Source organism: Panthera onca, chromosome X (assembly GCF_046562875.1).
Source record: "Panthera onca isolate mPanOnc1 chromosome X, mPanOnc1 haplotype 2, whole genome shotgun sequence".
Taxonomy (NCBI): Eukaryota; Metazoa; Chordata; class Mammalia; order Carnivora; family Felidae; genus Panthera; species Panthera onca.
In genome coordinates this window covers 88572956-88596383 of record NC_138357.1, presented here as the reverse complement: position 1 = coordinate 88596383, position 23428 = coordinate 88572956, and the positions used below count along the sequence as shown (strand labels likewise).

Here is a 23428-nt window from a genome sequence, read left to right as displayed (position 1 = left end):
GTTGATTCTCTTAGGCTTTGTAGGCATATCCCTATATCATTTATAAATAATGGTAATCTTACCTTTCTTTTCCAGCTTTTAACCATTTTTCTTTATTCTCTTATTTGGTTCAGTTAGTATTTTAAAATGGTGTTCATAGTGGTGTTGATAACGGGCATTCTTTTTTTAAAAATTTTTTTATGTTTATTTTTGAAGAAGAAAGAGTGTGATTGGGGAGAGGCAGAGAGAGAGAGAGAGACAGACAGACAGACAGACAGACAGAATCTGAAGCAGGCTTCAGGCTCTGAGCTGTTAGCACAGAGCCTGATAGCGGGGCTTGAACTCATGAGCTGTGAGATCATGACCTGAGCCAAAGTCGGACACTCAACCGACCGAGCCACCCAGTCGCCCCTGATAAAGGACATTCTAAAAGTGTTGTTCCTGACCAGGATTGGGACCTGCTAGCAGTAGTCTATGGTCATGTCTGTTTTTTCTTTTTTTATTTCAACATTTATTTATTTTTGAGAGATAGATAGAATGCGAATGGGGGAGGAGCAGAGAGAGAGGGAGACACAGAATCCGAAGCAGGATTCAGGCTCTGAACTGTCAGCCCGAACCCACGAACTGTGAGATCATGACCTGAGCCAAAGTCAGTCGCTTAACCGACAGAGCCACCCAGGCGCCCTGTTTTTTCTTGTTTTAGGTAAACCTGTATTGGTTGATTTTAGAACATTTTTTAAATCGTTATTTTATCAAACAATTATTGGACACCCACTAAGTACCAGGTACTAAGCTAAGCTTTGGGAAATAGGGCAGGGGACCCTCTAGGTGTTGTCCCCTCTTTCCCAGAACACGGTCTAGTACTTCTTTAAATCATCAAAGAAATGCACGTGAGGGATGCCTGGCAGGCTCAGGTGGTGGAGCACGCAACGCTTGATCTCAGGGTTGTAAGTTCAATCCCCACGGTGGATATAGAGATTACTTAAAAATAAGATCTTTTAAAAAAAAAAAGGCACATGAAATCAACTTTGAGATAATTATTTTATAGTAATCGCGGTAGAAGAAATTTCAACAAAACAGCTGCCAGTGCTAACGGGGTGACCGTGAAACAGAGGGGCAGGGTAGCACGGTGCAACATGGGGCAGAGGAAGAGAGGTCAGTAGAGACCTCCCCCCACATACCCTGCAGACCTTGCGGGATCTGGGTGAGCATTTTGTTGTTTCATCTTCCAAATAAGAGGGAGCCACTGAAGGGAGTGCAGTGCGATGGTTGGGCTTGATTGGCTTTGCTTTTGGAACACTTGCTTATCTTTGGGGTGTAGAGAATGAGCTGGGAGAGGCCTGGTGGAGGTGAGACTGGCCCCAGGGCTACACCCGAGGGCCCTGTGAAGGAAGCCCGGCAGGGGCTGGGGGAGGTGGCCAAGGGAAGCGGAAGCGGATTGGGTTTGAGAGGTGGGAGCCAGCTCCCCTTGCTGTGGAGTCAGGATTTCGGGACCCCTGTCGGGATTGGGATCTAAGAGTCTAGAGCGAGTGAGTGGGTGGGAGCCCCCGTCACCTCTTGCACCTTCCCAAGAGGACTGCCCTCTAATTCCTCCCTATCCTTCTTCCCTCAGAGGTGGCCGTGGGGATAGGACTGGCCGCTACGGAGCCACTGACCGTTCGCAGGACGATGGGGGGGAGAGCCGCAGCCGAGACCATGACTACCGGGACATGGACTACCGCTCATATCCCCGCGAGTACGGTAGCCAGGAGGGCAAGCACGACTATGATGACTCGTCCGAGGAGCAGAGTGCAGAGGTGAGCACCGGGGCGGACAGGCGCCTGCAGGGCCTCTGGTTGTAGCACCACGTGCAGCTAGCTCTTGGCTCCCATACCTTCAGACTGTGCTCAGTGGCTTTGTCTCACCTGGAGGGTCTGTCCCTGCTCCCCTCTCTGAGGGCTTCTCTCCCAAGTTGGGTCTCCCTGACTTCCACATGCTTGGCTCTATACTTCTGAGGGCCCCTGGCCATCACCTCTCTCCCTTCTTCCCTGTTGTTCAGTTGGGTCCACGGTTCACTGCAAGCCCTTTACCGCCTGCTCCCAGCCAGTTTGGGGCCCTTGAACAGCCTCTTGCATGGGATCCAGCATCTGGGGTTGGGAGGGCCATGGGGAAACTGGGTATCACCAAAGAGAGCAGCCCTGGGAGGCCCGACCATGGGCAGTCCCAGGGGCAGCAGAGCCCCTGCACAAAAGGAAAAGACCCTCTGGGGCCTCTCCTTTGAGCTCAGGGGGTAGCCAGTTCCACGTTGGGTAGTTAGCCCTAGCCTGAGGAGGGGAGGCGTGATGTTCACCGTCTGAGGAGAAGCAACAGACTTGCCTTAGGGGAACCCCACTTTGAGAGGATAGTCCGTCCGGGCCCAGGTCCAAGCAAGCAGGCAGGTCTCCTATGTAGCAGGGTGGGAAGGGTACTATTGCAAGTCAGTCCTGGAGGACAGAGTGTGAGCCACCAGCTGCCTTCTGGGAGAGTCCAGTGCAAAGAACTCTGCTGGGCAGCCAGGTTTCCCCAGTGGCAGCTGTGATATGTGCCTGGATGTCTCTGGGGCACCAGGGGGCCGTGGGTAGCCCCTGTGGGAAGAGTGGGAGTGGAGCGCCGAGTTATCTGGTCTCCCTGAGGGCAGAAGGGGTATGGACCCTGGCCTGGCCTGCTTAGTCCTGGAAGGATGGCTTGGGTGACACCCAAGAATTTAGTGACCACACCATGTTAGGAGGGAGCCTGGTGGTGATAGAAGACTGGCCAGACAGAGGATCGGGACTGGGGGCAGGGCTGTGGCCCTCACACCTTTGCCAGCCCCTGCTGACCGGCTCTGGATGAGATATCAAGGAACAGTTGAGCACATACTGGCTGAGCTGCAAGGTCCTCGAGGAAGAGGGGGAAACAGAGGGCAGGATTTAGTGTGCTGACCCTAGACCCAAGGAGGTTTAAGCGGTATCTGGTCACCTGTCTGTGGGAGTTCCTCCCCCACAGCAGGACTGCCACCAGCCTCTCCCCACTCCCCACCAAGGCAGCCCCCAACAGGCATCCTGGGGACAGTGTCCCACCCCAGAAGGGTTGCAGTCCAGGGCTTACCCATTTTGCTTGCCCTGAGCCTTTAGCCGGAGCCCGCCCACCCCTGGCTTTCAGAGCCTGCCTGCCTCAGAGAGCCAGCGGCCAGCCCCTAGGCCCACCCCAGACTGACTGCCCGTCTGGTGTCTCTCGTCTTATTCTGTTGGCCAGGATTCCTACGAGGCCTCCCCGGGCTCCGAGACTCAGCGTAGGCGGCGGCGGCGGCACAGGCACAGCCCCACCGGCCCGCCAGGCTTCCCCCGAGACGGCGACTATCGGGACCAGGACTATCGGACCGAGCAAGGGGAGGAGGAGGAGGAGGATGAGGAGGAGGAGGAGGAGGAGAAGGCCAGTAACATCGTCATGCTGAGGATGCTGCCACAGGCAGCCACTGAGGATGACGTACGTGCCCCCCCCTCGTGGCCCTGGGCAGGTGGCAGGGCAGGAGGCCAGGCTGGGTCTCCTCCAGGGCCCTCAGCTTCTCCCTCACCCCGAACTCAGCACCTTTTATCCCTTCTCTCCCCCAGCACTGATCCGTCCTCTGGGCAGGCCCTTGTCCTCTCCTGGTCTGGAAGGGAGGAGTGTCGGATAGGCTGGCTTGGCCAAGGGGCTGCCGCAGTGGGGTGTGGGAGGGAACAGAGCATTCCTCCTGAACATTCCACTGCTCATCCGTCCGTTCTGCATGTGTTGACTGAGGGCCAGATGCTCCCCAGGCCCAGAGCCAGGTATTCCTGGTGGCAGAGATGATGTAGGGCCCGGCAGTCCTGGGGATGGGGAGGGTCCCCATGGGGTTTTCTGAGGTTTTATTCACATTCTCTCCCCATGCCCTCACCCGCGCCCTTGTCGGCAGCGTCAAATCTCCGTGGCCTGGCCACAGACCCCTGTGTTCTCTGATGTCCTTTGCTGCTACTGGCAGCCTCCCTGCTCAGTTCTCTCACATTTCCTTCCCTGTTCCTCCCTTTGCTTCTGTTTCCTTCTCATACAGACTTTCCCTAACGAGCCCCAGTAAAACCCCAGAGGGCCACTAGAATAGCCTCCTCATTAGCCTCCCCGATTCTCCTCTCTGACCCCGCCAAATTCTCTGCTCAGCTCCCCTTCGAAATCTACCAGCTGCCCATTTTGTCAAAGAGAAAATCCCACGTGTGTATTCGGGAGCTTCTCCAGTCTGGCCCAGCCATGCTGCTCAGGGTCAGACAGTAGCTCTGTGCTGACATGTGTTGGGGATTTATCACGGGGCGGGCCACATGCCAGGTCTCATGTAATCCTCACAGCCACCCTGCGGGGAAGGCACTCTGTGTGTTTCCATCCTACCGATGAGGAAGCCAGGCCCCCAGCAGTGAAGCAGCTTGTTCCAGGTCCCTCAGCCCGTGAGTGGCAGAGTGGACTTGGGGTCTGGACCTGGGCAGCTGGATTCCAGAGGCCACATTCTTGCTGTTTCCAGAGCCCTCCCTGAACGTTCGCTGTCCTCATGATCTTGTGTGTGTGTGTGTGTGAGAGAGAGAGAGAGAGAGAGAGAGAGAGCGCGCACGCGAGAGTGAGAGCGCTCCTTTCTTTTTCACCTGATGAGGAAACTGAGGCCCAGAGGTAGTAAAATCGCCACCCGAGAATGCCTGGCACGTGCTCCCAGGCTTCTGCGAGAGGCACCACTGGCCTAGAGACCCTGCCTCACCTGGCCCAAACCCCAAATTGCCTCTACAGCTTCCCTCTGGCTTCATCCAGGAAGCTTTGCACACCCTGTGAGCACACCTTTTTGTCTCTGCCCAGGGTACCGATCTGCCCACGGCCTAGGGTGCGTGGCTGGGCTCTGCCCAGACCCAGTCCCTCCCATTTTGGTATTTGCTTCCTGGGTGTCTCGGTGTGAGCCGGAGGGCGGTCCCAGAGCTGCGTCCCAGCTCTCCTCCCCACAGCTGCACCAAGCCTGTTATCAGACCAGCCCCTTGGGCCATTCTTGAGCTGCGGGCTCCGCTTGGCTTGCTCTCTCGTTGCTCTCGCCTCTGAGGGTCTTCCGTGCTGCCGTGCCCCACCTCGTACCATGTACCATGCCCCCTTTGTTTCCCTCACTCTCTGCAAGTCTGGGGCCGAGCGCCGAGACCGGGTACTGGTATGGGGCCGGGGCCACAGCCCCTCGGGGAAGAGCCCCGAGAGAGCGAGGGGAGGCAGTGCATGCACATCACTCACGGGCAGCCCCTCAGGGGCCCCCCGTGTGCTGAGCCTGCCCCAATCCGTATCTCCCCGTACAGATCCGGGGCCAGCTGCAGTCCCACGGAGTGCAAGCGCGGGAGGTCCGGCTGATGCGGAACAAATCCTCAGGTGAGCTTTTGTTCCCAGTGCCTCCCCTTCTGCTGGCCAGCCTCAGCCTCCAGTCTCCCTCCTGCTTCTGTCTTCTCCCTCACCCTCCCTGCCCTGCCTTCCCTCCACGGCTGGGCATGGGCAGCTTGGGGTGCCCTCTCTTCTTCTCTTCCCCTCGACCCACCCTCCTCACAGCTCCGGGGCTGTTGGGGAGGGGGTGCAGCGCTGAGCTGAGTGCTCCCCGGGGGCAGGGCCAGGGCCAGGCTCCGGGGAACCTCCTCTTTGGGATTCTGAGTATCTGAGGTGGTAACACCCCCATATACTCCCTTCCCTCTCCCTTCTTCTCCTTCCCCTCCCTTCAATCCCCCTCACGTTTTTCTGGTAACAGCCTGTGACCAGAAAGTAGGTCTGACACGGCCCCACCCTCGTGTCCCAAGAGAGGGGAGGCAGGGGATGGCTCTTCTCCCAGGGTGCATCCCAAGGAGCAGCCAGGATTCCTGGCCTTGCTTCTTCCCTCCCTCCCTCCCTCTTGCAGGCTGCTTGGAGCTGGCCTGAGATTAGCAGGGTGGTGGGGGGGGAGTTGTCTCTGCAGGACCTCTGGCCCAGGCTTCCCAAGGCAGGCACAGTGGGGCTTCACTGCCTGGGCTTCTCTCTCCATCTCTCAATCTCTCTCCTCCCCACACCTCCATATCTATCTATCTATCTATCTTTCTTTCTTTCTCTCTCTCTCCCCCCCTTCTCTCTCTCTTTCCCCTTCTCTCTCTCTCTCTCCCCTTCTCTCTTTCTCTTTTCCTCTCTCTCCCCCCCCCTTATTTCTCTTCTCTCTCTCTCTCCCCCTCTCTCTCCCTCTCTCTCCCTCTTCCTCCCTCCGTCCCTCCCTACCTCACCCCAAATCATACCATTTCATCCTCCTGTGCATCCTAATAGTCACTCTTTTGGAGATCAAGCATGCCCCCCCCCAAACCCGCCACATCTAAGCCCTCCCTGTGTGTACACCTCCAAAGGAGGAGCTGTTTTCCTGTGGCCTCAAGCCCTGGATCCCTTTCCTAGCCCTGGCCAGGCCTGGAGTCTCTTGATAGCATGTAGGTCTTGCTCTGCTTCACCTCAGCCACGCCACACACTGACAGGGTGGTTCTGGTCTCTCTCTCCATAGGCGGTGTCCTAGGTGTGGCCCCCTCTGTAGCCCTGGGCGCTTCTCCCAGGCCCTCACTGATCCTTTAAGGGCCGCCAGGCCAATCCTGGCCCCCATTCTCCTGCTGTCTCGGAGGACTTGCACTGTGGGTGGCCATAATCTTCCTAGCTTGGCCCTGAGTGAGGCTCTCTGGTGAGGCCCACATCCCCTTACTGTGCTGAGGCTGAGGTGACATCATATCCCCAACTCCCCCTGGTTCCTGATGGGCCTGGAGCCTTCTTAGCCTCACCGAGCAGCCTGGCCCAGGTTCTCTTTTGTTTCTTTGATGAAGCATTTGTTACAGGACCCCTCCTGGGTGCCCCAGCCTTGTGCTGGGCCCCGCCCTTCAGGTGTTTATTCTGGCCCATGTGGAGCCAACAGCCTGCCCATCTGCCCTCCTTCCTTCTCAGGAGACAGACCTCTATGTGTACCCTTTCCCTCCTAGCTCCTTCTCTCTGTCTCTGTCACTCCAGGCAGGTCTGCCTGAGCTCCTCTCTCTTTCTTCCCAGTTGGCGTGTATGTTATCTCCTCTCCCCCTCCCTCCCCACTCCCTCCCCCCCCATTCCTCTTTCCTGCCCCTCCCGGCCTTCTGCCTTGCCTCCCACTCCCTGGTCTTTCTCTCTCTGATTACTTCTCTCTCTCCCTTTCTTCTTTTTCTCTCCCCCCTTCCCTCTCTGCCCCCCTGGTCCTCTCCCCTCGGGTCCCACCCCCGGGAACGCCGTGTGTCCAAAGCTGTTGACTAACCCACTGCGTCTGTATCTGAATGCTGTCTCCAGGTCAGAGCCGGGGCTTCGCCTTCGTCGAGTTTAGTCACTTGCAGGACGCTACACGATGGATGGAAGCCAATCAGGTTGCTTTGCCGCACTTGAACCCCCCCCCAAACAAATACTACTTTGTAATCGAGCGCTCCCCATCGCCTGATTCTTATGGACACAGTTCCCTGCCCTGTGGCCCTGTGTCCCATCCCCCCTCCCCGCCCCCTCTCTCTCTCTCCCCCTTCCTGACCCTCACTATCTCCTCTTCCCATCTCTTGCTACCCACCGGGCTTCCCATCAAGAGCCCACACTCACCGCTGGCCCCTTCCTCCCAGATGCTATTAGCTCTGCCCCTCCACTTCCCAGCCGAGCTTTTGGAGAAAGGGCTGCTGGGGGCGGGGGGAGGTTCTTCCACCGAGGCTCCCAGTCCCCGGGGACCAGCCTGCTCAGGGGTTAGGCAGAGCCAGGACTTCGTTCCACTCTCAGGCGCCACTGGAAGCCTAGCCACTGGGGGACTTAGCTGTTGGCACACTAACTGGCAAGTCCCGTTTGGCCAGCTCTCTCCCTGCATGTGAGTTCGGCCTTTTGATTTCGGTGTGAGCGGCCAGCACTGCTCTGTTGATCTAAAGTAGCAGTCAGATGTGATAGAACTCACTTCAGGTGCCCCGGCCCGCCCCCTGCACCTAACCCCTCCTCGGAAGTCACCGCTTGCCCCATTCCGCTGCTGGCAGACCTGCCCTCTCAGCAGAGAGTCCTGCTCTAGGGAAGGGAAGGGAGCCTGCTCCCCTGCCTGGCACGGTCTCCCCACCCAGCAGCTTTGGGACCTTCAGAGACCCAAGGACCTGCTCTGCTTACCCACCCAGAGCCCGGCTCACTGGTGTGGGGCACCGAAGGAAAGCCTCAGGGAAGGAAGGGGCAGAAGAGGTGGAAGCAGGGCTCAGCATGGCGGCCCTGGGGCCATCTCTGCCCTAATGCTGTGGGCCCAGGACCCAGCCAGCCCCGGGAAGACAGCCTCACAGCAGGAACTTCCATCTCTTAAATATGGCTCTTTCTTTTTCCCCTTCTCCAGCACTAGCGCGCGTGCGCTCTCTCTCTCTCTTTCTCTCCCCTCCTCTCCCTCCCCTCCCTGTCCCCCTCATCCCGAGTGTAGCCTGTGTAGTGCTGGCCCTGGGTGTGGCCTGGCAGCATCAGGGCCGAGTGGGGGGTTTTCCCCCACTGTCCGGCAGGCGTCGGTCAGCCGAGCACTGTGTGCCTGGTGGCGTGTGTTCACGTGTGCGTGCGCGTGCCCGGAAAGGCAGCAAACAGCTGCGCCCGAGGGCTGTGGCGCTCTCCCTCCCTCCTTCCCTTCCTTCTTCCCTTGTCCGTTCTCCGACCTCCCTCCGTTCCCTGTCCCTCATCCATCCAGCTGAAGGGCTCGCTCACTCTCTTCTCCTGTGCTGAAACGGTGCGTGGGGCACTGCTGCCCGGGCCTCACTGTGCTCTGCTTTTTCCCGCAGCACTCCCTCAACATCCTGGGCCAGAAGGTGTCCATGCACTACAGCGACCCCAAGCCCAAGATCAATGAGGACTGGCTGTGTAATAAGGTACAGGGGCGGTGGGCAGCGGTTGCCATGGATAGAGACGGCGGCGGCGGTGGCAGCGTCTGTCTCCCTGGGGCCTCTGGGGGTGGCATAGGCGTCGAGGACTGGCTGAGCTCAAGTAGCCACCATTCCTCGCCGTCTACCCACCCACCCACCCGCCCGCCTGTGCGTACTGGGCTCTCATTGGCGCCAGGCTCTGCCCTCACGTAGTACGGTCTTGGCTGAAGTCCCAGTGGGCTTTCAGCAAATACTTACATAAGGGACCAACTAGTGACAGTGGAGGCACAATGCGGTGTGTCAGAATGTGGACCTCTGAGCCAGACTGGCTGGAATTAGACCCTCTCGGATCCTCCTTGATCTCTGCCTCGCTTTCCTCCTCTCTAAAATGTGAATAGCGATGACACCTCTCCCCAGAGGTGGTTGGGAGGATTCCAGTGTGGTGATGAGAGGGTGACACTTGGAACGACACCTGGCCCATGGTTAGCACCCTTTAAGTCTGCCCATACCCCCCCAAAAGAAAGCACAGGGCATGGTGAGAGCCTGAGTCAGGTGACCCGACCTTGATGGCCCCTCCGACAAGGCCATGTCCACCAGAGGCCCAGGGTAGAAGCTGTGGGGTCTTGGAGTCGTATTCCCTATGAGGAAGCTGAGGCTCAAAGGGGTGCCACCGTGGGTGAGCCTTGAGCCATGACTTGCTCCTGACCACAGGGGCCCTGGACGCCACCCTGGGTTCAGGTCTCCCCTGGGGCCAGCCTCACAAGCAGCCCCGAGGCGGCCCGAGACCCCACAGCCAGCCGGTGGTCCTGAGAGCTGGCAGACGCCCTGACTTGCTCCCCGAGAAGAACTCTGCCTACTAGGGGAGTGGCACCGTTGGTTTAAAAAGAAAGTGTTATCAGAAGGCAGGGTGTCTGATGTCTCTGCAGAGGTAGAGACGAAGTGACAGTGCCACTGTGTCTCTCCTGTATTTTCAGAGACTCCTCAAAAGCAGGGAACTCCCTCCTTTCCCCTCCTCTATTCCCCACATCCTCTTGGTCACCAGGTCCTGTCACTTCCATCACAGAAATGCCCTCCCTTGCAATTCCCACCACCCAGACCAGTTGTCACACGCTCTGTCCAGCTGTGGACCCCTCTTCTGCTGTTCTGGCCTTGCCTCTTTCTCTCACCCTCTCATCTGTAACATTCCTCGAAACCACCTCTAACCACATCCTTCCTTCTCTGCTTAGGACCTCGCCAACTCTGAACTTAAGCGTGACCACCCTCTATAATCTAACTTCACCTGCCCTCTCCAGCTTTGGCTTTTGTCTGGCCTCACCTTCCTACACCAGCTACAGAAAATCTCTTGTTCCCTTCGCTAGCCATAGCTTCCCAGCAAAACCAAAGCAAACTTCTGGGCCTCCCAGATCAAATATCTCTGCCAACTGTCCCCAGCTAAGTGAGCCATACCCCTTTTGGCCTCTTCCCCTCCGTGGGTCCCCACAGACTAACCTGCCTCCCTGTGCTACATCTGCCCCCTGCTGTGAGGCCTCGAGGATGACAGAGGCCACGCCCTGGCATACAGGGCAGAGCCTGGCATGGGACCAGTGTGCACTACGTGACCACGGAACAGAGAGAGAGATTTGGTAGAAGTTGGGGGTTTCTGGAGGCTGGGATGGCCAAGGCTGGTTTCTCAAGAGAATCAACCCAGTTCTTGAGATAAACGAGGGATGGGAGTCTGACGAGAGTGGCCACTGGCTTTTAGGGGTGAAGACACTGAAGGTCTCTAACAGGGAAGCAAGTTTTAGGAAGAGGAACCTGCTACAGGGACGAGGAGGGGGTGGCACTTGTAACAGGGGTGGGGGAATTGATTCCCGAGCTGAGGGGATGGCCCTGAGGACAGACTTGAGACTGTGTGAAGGGAAGATCCACAGACTGAGAATGACAGCCGGAGCCCCCTTCCACCCCTGACCCTGGGACCTTCCCTCCTGGAGCATCGTGGGGTTCCCTGAGGTGGGGGAGGGGTGGTCTCTGGATCCAAGTTTGGAGGGTACAGTGGAGAGCCCCACCTGCTCTGACGGCCTGGCCTGTGCCTCACAGTGTGGCGTCCAGAACTTCAAACGCCGCGAGAAGTGCTTCAAATGTGGTGTGCCCAAGTCAGGTGAGGCCCTCCTACCTCCCCACCTCCCTGGGACTTTGGTGGGAGAGGGGAGGAGGGGGAGGGGCCGGTGTCCTGGGAGGAGGGTGGCCAGCCTTGGAGCCTCCTTCTTCATCACCAGCCTGTCTTGTGCCATCCCTGACAGAGGCGGAGCAGAAGCTGCCCCTGGGCGCAAGGCTGGATCAGCAGACGCTGCCTCTGGGTGGACGGGAGCTAAGCCAGGGCCTGCTCCCCCTGCCTCAGCCCTACCAGGCCCAGGGAGTGCTGGCCTCCCAAGCCCTGTCACAGGGCTCGGAGCCAAGCTCAGAGAACGCCAATGACAGTGAGTCAGTTGTTCCTTCCTTTCTCCCTGCCCTAGGGTGTCTGTCTGGGCTAGAATCTCCAAGCGCAGAGAGATGGTGGTGACCAGGACTTAGCCCTCCCAGGGTCTCTCTGCTTGGTGGGGGGACACACATGTGATGTAGGGAGAGCAGGAGAGGAGCGTTGCCCGACTCAACTTTGGGGGTGTGTTGAGAAGGTTCTCAGCAGGTGAGTGGCTGAGCCGGGACTTGGACTGACAAGCAGAGTTTATCCAGGAGGAAGAGGTGAGAGGAAGCAGCAGGTGCAAAGACATGGAAGCCAGAGAAGAGGGACAGTGGGGAGCCACCAGAGGGTAGGGCTGGAGCAGGGTGTCAGGGGTGCCCCCTAATGCTGGGCCCCTTCCCACAGCCATCATTTTGCGCAACCTGAACCCACACAGCACCATGGACTCCATCCTGGGGGCCCTGGCACCCTATGCGGTGCTGTCCTCCTCCAACGTACGCGTCATCAAGGACAAGCAGACCCAACTGAATCGCGGCTTCGCCTTCATCCAGCTCTCCACCATCGTGGTGAGGGCGGCACAGGGGGGGGCCGGGCGGCCAGGGTCCCGGCCCCCGGGGCGGGGAGGAGGGACCCCGAGCCCAGCCCCCCCCCCCCCCCCCCCCCCCCCCCGCCGCGGCTCCAAGCCTGGAAATGGGGCAGTGGAGCCGGGGACCTCCCCGGGCCTGACCCTTCTGCCTCCGCCTACCCCCTCCTCCCCCCAGGAAGCAGCCCAGCTACTGCAGATCCTACAGGCCCTGCACCCACCGCTCACCATTGACGGCAAGACCATCAACGTTGAGTTCGCCAAGGGTTCTAAGAGGTCAGGGTTCCACCTGTGTCCTTTCCTAGCTGGCCCCCTGGGCTGGGGCCTCGCGTCTCACTCCCAGTCTCTGACATCCTCTCCAGGGACATGGCCTCCAATGAAGGCAGCCGCATCAATGCTGCCTCTGTGGCCAGCACTGCCATTGCTGCGGCCCAGTGGGCCATCTCACAGGTACTCAGAGACTCCCCTCTGCCCCAGCATCCCCATACCGGGGCCACCTCGACCCTCCCGTGCCCTCTCTGCACAGCCTGGAGGGCTGGCTTGCTGTTTTGGCTTTCCGTGGACCCCAGACCCTGTCACAGTGGCTGCCGTGGGCTTTGGGTGCCTTGCTGCAGCTCCCTCCCCAGTCACCTCCTCCCAGGCTTTCAACTTCAACACCATCACAGCTGCTTTTCGCTTCTGTTTGGTGGTTATTTTATCATCCTGAATTGTTTCAACTTCTTTAATGAAACGGAGTTTATAAGTGGCTGAAAGAAAATTGGGAGAGGAGAGTAAAGAAGGGGAGGACGGTGTCTTCCTTGATCTGATACCCAGCACACGAACCACGCCACACACGTACCAGTGTCAGCCGTGGGAGCACTTTGGCACAAGTCTTCGTTCCTTTCTTGTTTTTGCCGCTGTCCTGCCCTGCTGTGGCCGGGTGGCCCTCACACTTCACTTGTCTGAGGCCTGCATGCTTTCTATCGGCAGACCGGCACAAGCCTCACCTGTGGGCAGATGCTTCTTAGCAGGTTCCCCTCCCCCTGCGCCCCTTCCTCTGCTAATGAGCCCCTCCCACTGCCCCTCAGGCCTCCCAGGGTGGGGAGGGTGCCTGGGCCACCCCCGAGGAGCCACCGGTCGACTACAGCTACTACCAACAGGATGAGGGCTATGGCGGCAGCCAGGGCACAGAGTCCTCCCTCTATGCCCATGGCTACCTCAAGGGCACGAAGGGCCCCGGCATCGCTGGAACCAAAGGGGACCCAGCTGGAGCAGGTGAGCCCCAGCATCTCTCTCTGAGCCCGTGGTGGGGGTCAACGGGCATGGGGTCCTGGGCCCCACCACTAACAGGTATTCTCCCCCCCTCCCTCCCTGGCCCTCTTTACAGGTCCTGAGGCCTCCCTGGAGCCTGGGACAGACTCTGTGTCACTGCAGGCTTTCTCCCGTGCCCAGCCTGGTGCCACACCTGGCATCTACCAGCAATCAGCCGAGGCGAGCGGCAGCCAGGGCGCTGCTGCCAACAGCCAGGTGAGAGAGCCCAGGGCGTCCTGGGGGACAGGCAGGGTTCCTGGGGGGGCGGGCACTGGCAGACACTGAGCCCTGTTCCCCTGTCTGGCCCTGTGACCAGTCATACACCATCATGTCACCCGCTGTGCTCAAATCTGAGCTCCAGAGCCCTACCCATCCCAGCTCTGCCCTGCCACCAGCCACCAGCCCCACTGCCCAGGAGTCCTACAACCAGTACCGTGAGTAGCCACGGCCCGTGGGTGGGAGGGCGGGGGGAGTTCCTTAGCAAAGCACAGAAGAGCGTGACGCCCCTTCTCCCCTCCCCTCCCCCAGCTGTTCCGGACGTGTCTACTTACCAGTATGACGAGACCTCTGGCTACTACTATGACCCCCAGACTGGCCTCTACTATGACCCCAACTCCCAGGTGATAGGGTGGCCCAGGGAGTGGGTGGGGTCTGCAGTTCTCCTTAAGGTCTTCCCTCATGCCTTTGCATTGCCCCTCCCCCAGTATTATTACAACGCTCAGAGCCAGCAGTACCTGTACTGGGACGGGGAGAGACGGACCTACGTCCCTGCCCTGGAACAGTCAGCCGATGGGCATAAGGAGACGGGGGCCCCCTCGAAAGAGGGTAAAGAAAAGAAGGAGAAGCACAAGACCAAGACAGCCCAACAGGTGAACACTGGGGGTTCAGCAGTCACTGGCTGGCTGTGTGGTGTCTTCCGATGAAGAATGTGCTTCTATCCTCTTTAACCTTCCACTGCCAAGGGCGGAGGGCAGATGTGTGTGTGGTGGCAGTGATTGTGCTTAAGAGAGACCAGGCTCCTGGCCCAGTTCTGCTCTTTGATGCGTGACTGACCTCAAGCCAGGGCAGTCTCCTCAGTATGTGGTAGGGCCACCCACCTCTCTGCGTGGCCAGTGCCATCCATCCAAGCGAGCCCAGTCAGCCTTCCTGTCCCCCAGTGGGAACCCTCAGGTTGCCTGCATGCCTGAAGCCAGGCTAACCCTGCCTGTGGAAACGAACGGGCAGGCAGACCTCCTTTGGGCCCAGAACCCCACCCGTGAGTATGTGTCCGATTGTCCGTCCCAGAGAACTTCTCGTGGGCCCCTCGGGGTGCGGGTGGGAAAGCGGCCACAGCAGCGTTTGGTGGGCGTGGGCAGTTGGAGGGAACGTCAGCGTCTGCCTGGGGAAGAAGAGTGTGACAGTCTGGGTGTAGCGCTCAGTGCCGAACCAAGTGCTGAGTAAGAACTAAGTGTTCCCTTGACTACCTGGTAAATGCTAAAAGTCATGTTGTGCCTGGGGTAGGGGGAGCAGAAGGTGGAGTGTGGCAGAGTATCACGGGTGTGTGTTAAAATCCTACCCAGAGAAAGCCATTTTGTGCAGCGTGGAATGGTAAGACGATATGAAAGCCCACAGAGAGCGGAATCGTGTGAGTGCCTGTCAGGAGAATGGGGGACACAGCCCAAGAGGGCTTGATGGGGGCCACCGGTGGTAGAATGACGACAAGTAGGGACCGTTACGGCCGTCTCCTCACCTCTTGCTTGAGGCTGCGGGGTGGGAAGGGGCAGTGGACAGAGTTGGCGGTTACAGCAGTCGGAGGGGCCCCGAGAGCCTCACCCCCACCCTTCCCCCTAGATTGCCAAGGACATGGAACGCTGGGCCCGCAGCCTCAACAAGCAAAAAGAAAACTTCAAAAACAGCTTCCAGCCCATCAGCTCCCTGCGAGACGATGAAAGGCGGGAATCAGCTACCGCAGATGCTGGCTATGCCATCCTCGAGAAGAAGGTGTGTTGTGGCCACCCCTCCACTACCCACTCCCCGCCCCAAGTCTTGTCATCTCAACGGTCCCTCTGTGGAGTCCCTGAATCTGTGTGTCCGTCTTCCCCAGGGAGCACTAGCTGAAAGACAGCACACCAGCATGGACCTCCCGAAACTGGCCAGCGATGACCGCCCAGTGAGTGGTCGGAGCAGGAAGGGGGGGGCGGGCGATCTGGCCAGGCCTGACCTCCCACCCCTACGCTCATGTTCTCCAGAGCCCACCTCGGGGCCTTGTGGCAGCCTACAGCGGGGAGAGTGACAGCGAGGAGGAGCAGGAGCGCGGGGGTCCAGAACGGGAGGAGAAGCTCACTGACTGGCAGAAGCTGGCCTGTCTGCTTTGCCGGCGCCAGTTCCCCAGCAAGGAGGCGCTCATCCGCCACCAGCAGCTCTCTGGGCTACACAAGGTGGCTGAGGGAGGATTGGCAGGGAACCTCGGCTCTGCTTGGCCCGGCCCGGCCCGGCCCGGCCCTGCCCGGCCACTTCACACCTCCTCCTGCCTGTCCCCTTGCAGCAAAACCTTGAGATTCACCGACGAGCGCACCTGTCGGAAAATGAGCTGGAAGCACTGGAGAAGAACGACATGGAGGTGAGGTGTGACCCACTCCTGGGCTCCATCCCCTCTGTCCCTTGCCAAGTGCCTGTCCCCTCAGGCAGCTGGCGCTCAAGTCCCTGAGCTGGATATTGCCTGGCTGCCATCAGCCGTCTCACCTCCTGTCCCTGCGAGGCTTCTTCCCGACTCCCCCCGTGCTGGCTGCTCGCACCCACGATGTCCTGCCCACGGGACCTCAGACCTGTTAGCCAGATCCAGCTCCCATGGGGCCCCTAATGTTTCCTGCGAGTAGCCACCGGTTCCCCCGTCCTCACACACATGCACACGCACACGCACACACGTTTTCAGCAAATGAAGTACCGGGACCGTGCAGCTGAACGCAGAGAGAAGTACGGCATCCCTGAGCCACCGGAGCCCAAGCGGAGGAAGTACGGCGGCATGTCTGCAGCTTCTGTGTAAGTGCCCAGAGCCGAAGTGCGGACCCAGGGCCGGCAGGCTGGTCACTCACACTGTACCCACTGGCCCTGCAGGGACTTTGAGCAGCCCACACGGGATGGTCTGGGCAGCGACAACATTGGCAGTCGTATGCTCCAGGCCATGGGCTGGAAAGAAGGTAGTGGCCTGGGCCGGAAGAAGCAGGGCATTGTGACGCCCATTGAGGTGAGTCTTCTGTGATCCCATCCCCATCTTCCAGCATTCTCTGCTGCACCCCCATCCCACCGCTCACCTGACGGCCTACCTCCCTCACATAGGCCCAGACACGGGTGCGGGGTTCCGGCTTGGGGGCCCGAGGCAGCTCCTACGGGGTCACCTCAACCGAGTCCTACAAGGAGACACTGCACAAGACAATGGTGACCCGCTTCAACGAGGCCCAGTGAGCAGCTGTGAGAGCTGCTTCTACATATGTCGGGTGTCCGGCCCAGGGCAGGGGAGGGTGAAGTGGTGGGTGGTCTGAGTGGGGCCCTGCACCTGTCTGCTAGCCTACTCCCCAGCCAGAGAGGCCCTGACCAAGTCAGACTTTAAATTGGTGACTTTTGTTGGAAAGCTGGGCTGGGATCATGCTCTTCTTTTTGTAATAAAAGCTGAAAAGTCCGTAGCTTGCACGTCTCTTTCTCATGCGCCAGCACGGTTTGTGACCCACACAGACACAGGGACATAAACGCAGATGGACGAGGGGCCTCCTCGGGCTGAGGTGGGTGGCATTGCTGGCACTCGCAGTGTCTGGTGCATGGGGACTGAACATGAAGTTCTGGCCTGTGCCCCAACCCACAGGATCCTGATCACAGCCCCCCTCACCGTCGTCAAGTCTAGCAAGTCTCGATATACCAGGAAACCCGCCAGCACTGGGAACCCTGCACCTGCTGTGCAATCTCAGGGCTAAACCTAAACTGCATTTGACTGTCCAAGGGCATCTCCCAGTTGGACGACAGTGGGCACTCTGGCACCAGTTGCCGCTGCGCCCTCAGTGAACGGATGGCCCCAGAGGGGTGGAGATAGAGAAGCTCAGCCTGCCAGTCCCTGGTCCCACAGCTGCCCCATCAGGACTGCTTGGGTTCACGCTCATTCCTGTGCTCTCCATGGCTGTTAGCATAGCACCCGCCCCTCTGGTCACCAGGGACCGATCTGCACTCTGTGATTCCCAAGTACGCGTGCGTGCATACTCTCAGCACTGGTCTGGGTGTGGTGGAAAATGAGGCTGGGGCTGCCCTCTCCTGGCCTTGGAGGGCTGCGCCAGAAACTGGGCCAGGAACGGCCCCTCCCCCAAATACTTGTCTGTGAAACCAGAAGGTGGAAGGGGAGGTGGTAAGGGGAGAGTAGTCGGCACAAAGCCCCTCCCCCCACTTACTGGCCCGCGTAGTGACATCTCCCTGCACCAGCTGTAGGAGGCGAGGTGAGAAAGAAGGGGCCCCCTAGAGGTGATAATGCTGCTGATTTGGGGTGGGGGTATTGCCCAGGGACTGAGGGAAGAGGGTGTGGGGGAGGGGAGAGGGACAGGAAATAGGAATAGAAAGAGGCCACCTGTCTCAGGATGGGTGGCTTTTAGTCTGGAGGCACCCACATGTTCCCTTCCCTCTTCCCACCCCCCAGGGCTCTGGAATCCCACAACAAGGAAGCCTTGTACATGGTTGGCAGTAGTAAATGGTACAGTCACTCTGGAAAACTGTTGGGCTGTTTCATATAAAGGTAAACATAACATCCTATGACCCAGCAATTTCATTCTTAGTTACCCCAAATAATGCAAACGTGTCAATAAAAAGACTTGTTATATGTACATGGAGAGCAGCTATGTTCACCGCAGCCAAAAACCGGGAACCCAAACATCCAACAAGAGGAGAATGGATAAATTAGGGTCTGTTCAATGGACTACAACTCAGGAGTAAAAGGAACAAAGTGCTGTTACAAATATCAACATGAATGAATCTCTCACAAACGAATGAAAAAAGACACACAAAAAAGACACTATATACGATTCTGTTCATGTGAAGTTCTCATTCAAAACATATTGGTGGGGTGCCTGGCTGGCTCAGTCGGTAGAGCATGCAACTCTGATCTGAAGGTTGTAAGTTCGAACCCCATGTTGGGTGTAGAGATTACTTTAAAATCTTTAGGGGCGCCTGGGTGGCTCGGTTGGTTGAACATCTGACTTCAGCTCAGGTCATGATCTCACAGCTCGTGAGTGTGAGCCCCGCATTGGGCTCTGTGCTGACAGCTCAGAGCCTGGAGCCTGCTTCAGATTCTGTGTCTCCCTCTCTCTGCTCCTAACCCACCCGCATTCTGTCTCTGTCTCTCCCAAAAATAAATAAACAAACATTAAAAAAGTTTTTTTTTTAAATCTTTAAGGGGCGCCTGGGGGGCTCGGTTAAGTGTCCGACTGCGGCTCAGGTCACGATGTCACGGTTCATGAGTTCGAGCCCCGCACCGGGCTCACTGCTGTCAGTGAGGAGCCCACTTCAGATCCTCCGTCCTGCCCTCTCCCCTGCTTACGTGCACGCGCTCTCTCTCCCTCTCTCTCAAAAATAAAAAAATAAACATTCTGGGGCACCTGGGTGGCTCAGTCAGTTGAGCATCCGACCTCAGCTCAAGTCATGATCTCACGGTCTGTGGGTTCGAGCCCCACATCGGGCTCTGCTGACAACTCAGAGCCTGGAGCCTGCTTTGGATTCTGTGTCTTCCTCTCTCTGCCCTCCCCTGCTCGCACTCTGTCTGTGTCTCTGTCTCTCAAAAATAAATAAACATTAACAAAAATTAAAAAATAAACATTAAAAAAATCCTTAAAAAAACACATTTTGGTGATAGAGCAGGGTGGAGGTGGGGAGGGTATCCACTAGAAAGGGTTGCAAGGTAGCTTTCTGGAATAATAAAAAGGTTCTAGATCTTGACTGGGGTATGGGTCACATAGGTGTATACTTTGGTAAAAATTCAAGCTGTATAATTAAAATCTGAGCATTTCCTCATATGTAAATTATACCCAAAGTTAGAAAAAGACCACCAGAACAAACCTGAATGAGAAGCAAGGAAATGATAAAGAGCAGAAATGGAGGAGATAGGGAAAAACAAGATTCATAAAATTAAAGGCAGAATCTTTGAAACAAAAATTCAGAGGAAAGACACACCCTCTGGCAAGACTGATGAATTAAGATAGAAAATGCAAACAAACCAAATACAAAATTAAAGATGGGAACTTAATATAGTTGTAACAGAACGTTTAAAAATAATGAACATATACCCGAAAACCTAGATGAAATGAATACATTCCTAGAAAAATATAAAATGCCAAAACCATTCCATGAACAGATCAATTTAGTAGAGCAAAAATTAGTGGGTTAAAACAGTAGTCAAAAGCTTTCCTCTCCCCACCCAAAAAAGGGCCCAAATGGGGCTTTTTTTTTTAGTTTATTTATTTTGAGAGAGAAAAATGAGCAGGGAAGGGGCAGAGAGAGAGAGAGAGAGAGAGAGAGAGAGAATCCCAAGCAGGCTTCAGGCTCTGAGCTCGTCATGGGGCTCGAACCCACAAACCGTTGGGATCATGGCCTGAGCCAAAATCAAGAGTCAGACGCCTAACCGACTGAGCTACCCAGGCATCCCCCAGAAACAGATGAGACAGTACATGAACATTTCAAGCCCATTTCACTTATATCTGTAGATGTTAAAATCCTTAACAAATTCTTAGCTAAATGAATCCATTAGTACATTTAGCAAACCTGTTTTGATCAAATAGAATTTATCCCAGGAATTCAAAAATTGAGTCCGTATCAGAAAAGCTATAAATGAATCGCTTCTCGGCCTTTTGGCTAAGATCAAGTGCAGAAAAGCTATAAATGTAGTTCTCTACATTAATGGACCCAAAGTAAACAAACATAGTAATCTGAACCACAGAAAAAGCACTTGATAAAGGTTCAAGAAACCATGAATGAATGCCTATATAAATGAATGGGTGAAAGAGTAAATATAGAGAAGGGAAATATTTTTACAGGAGAATGTCAACTGATAATGCTAATAATTGTCAGCAATGATGGAATTAGAAAATATATACAATGCTAAATTAAAACTAGCATTGACACTAGCAGTCGGTGGGTCAGGTCGGTTACACTTTGATGAGGAACAGGATATTTACATAGATTCAAAGTATCTCTCCACGAAATACATGTGAGTTCATTCCAAAGGGAAAAGGAACAAAGCAACCATTATCAGTATTAAAATTATGAGCCAAATGATAGCATGAAGTAAGGAGTCCGGGTCGCTTCTGTGATATTTCCTCCCTGAGTGCAGAACCGGAATCCAACCATGAGGAAACATCAGACAAAACCAAACTGAGAGGCATGCAACAAAATTCCTGGCTTGTCATCTTCAAAAGCATCAAGGTCATGAAGGTCAAGGGAAGACTGAAGAACTGTTCCAGACTGCAAGAGACATGCTATTTGAAAGTTCAAATGTCACCTCCTTAATGAGGCCTGTCCTGGCTACCCTGTTTAAAATTCCAAACCCTCCCCCGCCAAACTCCCTGTGCCTCCCTCCTTGCATTACTTTTCTCCATAACACTTCTCAGCTTCTAACATCCTCTAGATTTTCCTCCTTTTTGATATTGTTTGTCTCCTTTACTGGAACGAAATCGCCACGAAGGAAGAGATTTTTGCCTTGCTCACCGCTGTGTCCCTAGTGCCTAGAACAGGGCTTGGCATGTACCAGAGCTGGGAAGCATGAGTAAATACGCACATCACAACTGTTCAAATCACTCTCACTTAAAAAGAGAAAAAACAAAACAAAAAAAAAAACAAAAAAAGCTAGAGGCGCCTGGGTGGCTCAGTTGGTTAAGCGTCCGACTCTTGGTTTCAGCTTAGGTTATGCATGATCTCACATTTTGGGAGTTCAAGCCCTGTGTCAGGCTGTGCGCTGCCTGTGTGGAGCCTGCCTGGGATTCTCTGTCTCCCTGTCTGCTCAAGCTATTCCCTCCAACTGGAATGATTGCTCTTCCCTCTTGCTTGGGAAAGTGCAAATCCCGCCTCAATTACTCTCACTGATCCAGATCCGTTTGAGGGCAGTCAATTCTTCAGAGAAGAACTCAGCCACACTCATGGCTTCAGCTGTCACCTCTGATAGTCCACAAACCTATATCTACGGTCCCAGGCCTCCCTCCAACCCCTGAATTTCGCACCTGGTCCCCAACTATCTCACTCAACCAACACATACCACAACTCGGATGTCCACCATGCATCTCAAATGTAACATATCCAGAAACAAACTCCCGATCTTGCCCCACACCTGATTTCCCATGTCAGTTGATAACAACTCCATCCATCCTTCCAGCTCCTCAGGCTAATAACCTGGGGGTCTAGCCTGGACTCCTTTCTACTTTTCATGTCCTTTGTTTATATTTGATCTCTGGGCAAATCCTGGCGCCTTTACCTTCGCAATCAATCCAAAATCAAATCCCTCCTCACCACTTCCACTTTTACCATCTCTTTTTAAAAGTTTGTTTAGTTTTGAGAGAGAGAAAACACAAGTGGGGGAGGGGCAGAGAGAGAGAGACACAGAATCCGAAGCAGGCTCCAGGCTCTGAGCTGTCAGCACAGAGCACAACGCAGGGCTCAAACTGTGAGATCATGACCTGAGCTGAAGTCAGACGCTTAGCTGACTGAGCCACCCAGGTGCCCCTTACCATTTCAGTCTGATCCTCTCTCACGACTTCCTGGACTCTTGCAGTGGTCTCTCTGCTGGTTTTTCTGCGCCCGTCTTTTCCTTCATAGTTCTCTCTCCCCACACACACAGCAGCCAGCTTGTTTATTCTAAAACATAACTTAGGTATGCCTGGGTGGCTCAGTCAGTTAAACTTTGGACTTTGGCTCAGGTCATGATCTCATGGTTTGTAAGTTCGAGCCCCACACAGGGCTCTCTGCTGTCAGCACAGAGTCCCCTCGGGATCCTCTGTCCCCTCTCTCTCTCTGCCCTGCCCCTCCCCCACTTCTGCTCTCTGTCTCTCTCTCTCCCTCAAAAATAAATAATCTTTAAGATAGATAAAGACAAAAAATAAAATGTAATTTATATAATGTGACCCCTCTGCTTAAAATCCTTTTACAGCTCCCCACAAATCTTAGAACAAAAACCAAACATCTCAGCCTGGCTTATAATACCCTACTTGACATGGCCTCTGATCTCATCACCCAGTGTTCTCCCTTCCTCACCCCTCTCTGACTACACAGCCTTCTGCTCTTCCTCAAACAAGAACCTCCAACCTCAAGGCTTTGCACCTAATGTTCCCTCTGTCAGGAATGCTTTCTTTCCCCCATGGCCTGCTTCCTCACTTTTCACATGCCACTTCCTCAGGGAGGCAGTCCCTTAACTACTTTGCATGGGGTATCAGGGGAGGTCTCTCTGAAGTGAGGCAAAAGATAAATAAGAAGGAAAATATCTGGGACACCCGGATGGCTCAGTCAGTCAAGCATCCAAGTGCGGCTCAAGTCATGATCTGGTGGTTTGTTAGTTCAAGCCCTGCATTGAGCTCTGTGCTGACAGCTCAGAGCCTGGAGCCTGCTTCGGATTCTGTGTTTCCCTCTCTCCCTGCCCCTCCCCTGCTTGTGTTCTTTCTCCCTCAAAAATAAATAAAATTTAAAAAAAAAAAGGGAAAAGATCTGATGGAAGAGTGTTCTGGACTACTGCAAGGGCAGTCTCCTCCATATGTTCTTTGCTATGTTCTCTCAGTGCCCTGCACTTGGTAGGCACTCAAGAAGTCTTTTTCAAATGAATAAATTTGGAGGTTGTTGACAGGATATGAGATCCAGAATTTGGGATGAGGTGACAAAAGAATTTTCTGGTAAACACAAACACTCAAGCATCACCTTCTCTGCAAAGCTTTCTTTGACCACACTAAAAATGCAACCTGACCCCACAGGTTTCCCCTTACCTTGTTCTATCTCTCTCCATAGCATTTGGCAGTTATCACACACATATATACAACACACGTATATATTTAATTATACATTCACATATGAATATAGAATAGACACAATGTATTCAAGACATTTATTATATGTATGTAAAGGTAAATTAGTTACATATTAACACTAGTTATCACGTTATGTCCACTAAGTAGCATTTATATGTCTATTTTATTACATATAATTTGTATTATACAGTCATATATATCTGTTACAATAAATATATGCAAAACAATAATTTTGACTTATTTGTTATATGTATCGTCTATC

At 55.2% G+C, this 23428-nt stretch overlaps 1 protein-coding gene across 7 annotated transcripts in view; it reads left to right on the top strand.

Moving 5' to 3' along the window:
* The window catches only part of RBM10 (RNA binding motif protein 10), a 29822-nt gene extending 13005 nt beyond the window's left edge, over positions 1-16817 (top strand). For 2 of the 7 annotated variants that reach the window (XM_081793175.1, XM_081793172.1), the window contains exons 3-24: positions 1592-1775; positions 3232-3462; positions 5301-5370; positions 7297-7370; positions 8772-8858; positions 10929-10989; positions 11132-11308; positions 11695-11855; positions 12051-12148; positions 12235-12322; positions 12940-13126; positions 13239-13378; positions 13479-13596; positions 13691-13782; positions 13867-14031; positions 14993-15142; positions 15246-15311; positions 15391-15579; positions 15687-15761; positions 16074-16180; positions 16256-16385; positions 16478-16817. In XM_081793175.1, coding sequence (XP_081649301.1) covers positions 1592-1775; positions 3232-3462; positions 5301-5370; positions 7297-7370; positions 8772-8858; positions 10929-10989; positions 11132-11308; positions 11695-11855; positions 12051-12148; positions 12235-12322; positions 12940-13126; positions 13239-13378; positions 13479-13596; positions 13691-13782; positions 13867-14031; positions 14993-15142; positions 15246-15311; positions 15391-15579; positions 15687-15761; positions 16074-16180; positions 16256-16385; positions 16478-16603 — 2776 coding nt within the window. In that variant the 3' untranslated portion in view covers positions 16604-16817. Of the gene's footprint in view, positions 1-1027; positions 1184-1591; positions 1776-3231; positions 3463-5300; positions 5371-7296; positions 7371-8771; positions 8859-10928; positions 10990-11131; positions 11309-11694; positions 11856-12050; positions 12149-12234; positions 12323-12939; positions 13127-13238; positions 13379-13478; positions 13597-13690; positions 13783-13866; positions 14032-14992; positions 15143-15245; positions 15312-15390; positions 15580-15686; positions 15762-16073; positions 16181-16255; positions 16386-16477 lie in introns of all 7 variants that reach the window. The other 5 variants (XM_081793178.1, XM_081793173.1, XM_081793174.1 and 2 more) reach the window with 5 other exon arrangements.
* The last annotated feature ends 6611 nt before the right edge of the window (positions 16818-23428 follow it).